This window comes from Otolemur garnettii, unplaced genomic scaffold, assembly GCF_000181295.1.
Source record: "Otolemur garnettii isolate 467f Iridium unplaced genomic scaffold, OtoGar3 scaffold00014, whole genome shotgun sequence".
NCBI lineage: Eukaryota > Metazoa > Chordata > Mammalia > Primates > Galagidae > Otolemur > Otolemur garnettii.
The window spans coordinates 28517192-28522014 of record NW_003852409.1 but is presented as its reverse complement, the minus strand read 5'-3'; the positions used below and the strand labels follow the sequence as shown (position 1 = coordinate 28522014).

Here is a 4823-nt window from a genome sequence, read left to right as displayed (position 1 = left end):
GGCTGGATTCGAACCCGCCACCTTAGGTGTATGTGGCTGGCGCCTTAGCCACTTGAGCCACAGGCGCTGAGCCAGTAGGGCATTGATTAATCATGGGATGCTGACAGGTCTTTTTCTTTGAAAAGTTCTTATTGATCAATCTCTCTGTGGGGATCTTAGAAGTTGAGCAGTGCCTGAATTTCAAAGCTTTCTAACCACAGTCTGGGCTAGTTCTGCTTTTGTAGTGGTCTGGAATAGTCTATGCTCCTACCTTGTTCATGTCCAAGTTAAGGAATTATCTGTTTCCTCTGTCTCAGCAATTGTCTGCTTTTCTTTTCCCTCTTACCCTGTTTCCTACCTGCCCCTAATAAGTCCCTTCATACTGGCTACTAGATTTTGTTTAACAACCCTGCTAATCTCTCATAACTTCCTTGCTTTCTTGTTTGACAAAGTGCTCCAGGCTCATCTTACCTATTTCCTTCTCCAAGTCTGGAATCAGCCATTTCTCTAGGATTCTTGTCATTTAGTGATAAATGGCCTTTGGAGACTACAACCTGACTGCTAAGGATGCTTGCTGGGTTAGTTTTTTCCTTGTATCCCTTTTTTAGTGGGTAGAACTTAGGTAAAAAAATTTTTTTAAACTTTTTTTTGTTTTGTTTTTTTGAGACAGAGTCTTGCTCTGTCACCCTGGTTACTGTCCTATTGGCTCAGCCCAGCTCCCTTACCTACCTTTCCTCCCCTTCCTTCCCCTCTCTTTCCTTCTTTTTTTTCCTTCTCTTCTTTTTTTCTCTCCTCTCTTCTTTTATTTTCTTCTAACAGGGCCTTACTGTCTCCCAGGCTAGAATGCAGTGCCATCATCATAGCTCACTGCACCCTCAAACTTCAAGTGATCTGTGTCAGCCTCCTACGTAGCTGGGATACAGGCAAACACCACCAAGTCTGGCTAATTTTGCTATTTTTGTGAAGACAGGTGTCTCATTCTTGCTCAGGCTGGTCTCAAAGGCCTGGCCTAATTCTCCTGCCGTGGCCTCCCAGAGTGCTAGGCATGAGCCACTGTGCCCCAGCCCTCCAGTCTTCTTATAGTCATTTTATTCATTTATTTATTTATTTTTTCTTATAGTAATTAAAAAAAAGGTTTTGGGTTTTGTCCATTTAAAACTATATATAAACATATTTATGTATTCCCTTTTAAACTTAAGGATAACATGCTACCACACTATTTTGTATGATGCTTTATTCACTTAAAAATAAAAATAAAATTTTTATTTTATTTTTAAAAATGACAACACATCCTGAGGATTATTTTGGAGCAATACATAGAGATATGCTTCAATCCATTTTACATTTGCATAGTACTCGGTGACATGGATGTGCCATAGTTTAGCCAGGCAATTCCTTGTAGGGGAATATTTGATTGTTTTCAGACTTCTGCTCTTGCAGATGGCGCTATAGTGAATAGCCTTGTTCATATGTTTGTTTTATTTTGCCAGTATATCAGAATCCTAGAAGGGGTATTGTTAGGTTAAAGGGTTAAGTGTGTATGTGATTCTCATCTGAGCTCATCTGAGCTCATGTGATCTCATCTCATCTCTCATTTGATAGTATCAAATGTCCCTTCATAGGGGTTTTGTTGTTTTGCATTCCCAACAGTAACGTGTAGAGTGTTTGCTCATAGTATCTGGTTTTTAGGTTTTTATCAGTCTGATGGAATGGGGTCACAATGCAGTTTTAATTTGCATATCTCTTATTATGAATGTGGTTAAGTATCTTTCCATTTGTTTAAGAATCACTTGCATTTCTTTTTCTGCGAACATTTTGTATTTTTGGTCTGTTTTTCTATAAGACTGTTGGTCAGCGTCTTTTCCACTTTCAGAATCTTTATATATGAGGAATATTAACCTTTACTTTTTCCTCGTTATTTACCTCTCAACTAATTTTTTTGCATATAAAGTTTTATTTTTATGTGGTCACCTTTATCAGCTTTCCTTCTTATTCATATTTTCAAATACTCATATTGGCTATAGTGTGAGGAAAAGATGGGTTGGAGTAGGGGAGCCAAGGGCAGAAACCAGGAAGACCAATTTGAAGGTGATCATAATAATCTAGCTTTGGTAGCTGTAGAGGCAGTTCTGAATATCTTTTAAAGTGTCTATTGGTGAGTAAGATATAGGGTATGAGAGAGAAGAGTCAGGATAGCTCCCAAGTTTTGGGCCTAACAGGGTTGAGTTGCTATTAATTGAGATGAAGAAGACTATGGGAGAGGGAGCTTTGTGGGAAGATAGTGGACATTCAAGCAGAAGTGTCATATAGAAAGTTGGATATGTCTATTTTTAGTAGCTGCTGGGATCTTGCTTTTGCTCAGGCTGGTTTTAAGCTGCTGAGCTCAAGGGATCCTCCTGCTTCAGTTTCCCAGCATGCTAGGATTATAGGCATGAACTACTGCACCCAGCCAAAAGTATGGATATTTTCAAATCATAAAAATCAAAAGAAAATTATAACGACATGTACTTTAGCTGCCACCTTGATTGATGTTCAGTTGGTTACAGAATTAAATTGGAAGATAGGGAACTACCTTGTCTTAATTGACTAGTGAGTAAGAGCAGTAGATTTTGATATAATAAATAATTTGAATTCTTTCAATCATTATCTTATTCATTCATGCAACAAAATTTATTGAGGGTTTACTTTGCCCATTAGTGCCTTTGAGCAATGGCTAAGAGCCATGGTTGGGTGCAAATCCTAGTTATGCTATGTACTAGCCATATAGTCTAGGGCTAATCGAAATATTCTAGGCTTGGCTCAGCACTGTAGTTCAGTGGTTAGGGTGCCAGCCACATACACCGGGGCTGGTGGGTTTGAACCCAGCCCAGGCCTGCTAAACAACAACAACAACTACAACAAAAAAATAGCCGGGTGTTGTGGCAGGTGCCTGTAGTCCCAACTACTTGGGCAACTGAGGCCAGAGAATTGCTTAAGCCCAAGAGTTTGAGGTTGCTATGAGCTGTGACACCACGGCACTCTACCAAGGGCAACATAGTGAGACTCTTTGTCTCAAAAAAAAAAAAAATTCTACAAAATTGAGATAATGCTAGTGCATACCTCATAGGCTTATTATAAGGATTAAATGAGCTGTTATGCTCAATAACTTAGCTATCATTATTATAAATACCTTTTCTCTTTTATCCTCTGTATCATCTTTGGCATCTAGATTTTGTGCTAGGTAATGTTGGGCAAGTATGAGATGATTAAGATGTGCATCTTAACCTTGAAGGACTAGATTCTAAACTCACTGATACTAGAACCACGAAGATGTTTGAGATCATCTAGTTTGACAAGCCCAGAGAGGTTTAATGAATTGTCTAGTATTCTATAGCTAGCTGTAGTGGTCAGGCCTTGCCAAAATTCAGGTCTGCTAGTTGTACTTGCTCTTCTTAAAATGACTACTATTTTTGCTTTGTTCTGCGCTTCCTGAAGCCTTAGTCACTTCTAAATTTGTGATCCTGGCCTGCATGTTTTTTAGTGCTCTGCTTTTTCAGTTCACAATCATTAAAGTAGTATATGTGGGGCTTTCTGTACATATCAGGCTTAAATATGTCCCTAGTCAGCTTCCTCCTTAAGATTCCAAGGAAGAAGGCTGGGTGTGGTGGCTCATGCGTGTAATCCTCGCACCTGGTAAGCCAAGGTGGGTGAATTTCTTGAGCTCAGGAGTTCAAGACCAGCTTGAGTAAGAGTGAGACCCCATCTCTACTAAAAATAGAAAAACTAGCTGGATGTAGTGACGCATGCCTATAGTCCCACCTACTTGGGAGCCTGAGGCAAGAGGATTGCTCAAGCCCAAGAGTTTGAGGTTGCTGTTAGCTATGACTCCATGGCACTCTACCCAGGGTGACTGAGTGAGATTATATCTCAAAAAAAAAAAAAAAATCCAAGGAAGACTTTTTAGGGAAGGTGGACAAGCTGTCTCTCTGTGTGTAATTACAAAGATATTTTTATCTTCCTCTTGTTACAGCCCAGGAGTTAAAGTCACTGTTTGAAAAAAAATCTCTCAAAGAGAAGCCTCCAAGTTCTGGAAAGCAGTCAATATTATCCGTACGCCTGGAGCAGTGCCCTCTGCAGCTGAATAACCCCTTTAATGAGTATTCCAAATTTGATGGCAAGGTAAGTAAAAGTGAGACTTTGTCCCTTTAAGTAGAACTGTAGTTGAGTGGAATTATTGGTGTTACTATTAGATTTAGAGTTTTAAAAAGGCATCATAGAATGTCAGTTGACAATTACAAAATGTCATTCACATTTCCTAAGACTGTACAAGTACAAAGGCATGAATTTGGGCTCAGTGTTTTTCCACAGTAATATACAGAGGGTGCCAAAAAATGTACACTTATTTTAGTAATGTTATCTATGTATTACTTTTTGAAGCCAAATCCTGGTTTTATACCTGGACATGCTGGGCATCCATTTTACCTGCAATTTATGTGCTTTTTCAGAATGATAGATTCTATCTCCAAAAAGATTTCTTAAAATATGTGTACCTTTTTTTGGTACTCCTGGTCTTTGGGAAGATTAGAATAAAACAGTCCTTAGATCTCTTCTTTCTCTATTTATATTTATTAATACATACATAGATATATTGGGACTGTTTTGTTCTAATCCTCCCATGTATATTATGTATAATATAATTTCATGTAATATAATTTTATATATATATGTATTATTTCCAAAGTATACTTCAGAGTTTTAGTTGGATTGTGATTCATCAAGGTCTAAGTGCATTGGGAAAGTCTTAAAAGTGGTTCTGGAAGGCAATGTGCATTGCTTTGTCTGATTCTTTTTTTTTTTTTTTTTTT

At 38.3% G+C, this 4823-nt stretch overlaps 1 protein-coding gene across 1 annotated transcript in view; it reads left to right on the top strand.

Moving 5' to 3' along the window:
- Window positions 1-4823, top strand: part of MAPKAP1 (mitogen-activated protein kinase associated protein 1) — a 280354-nt gene that overhangs the window by 41179 nt on the left and 234352 nt on the right. The window contains 1 exon segment of the mRNA XM_023510481.1: window positions 3989-4137. Coding sequence (XP_023366249.1) covers window positions 3989-4137 — 149 coding nt within the window.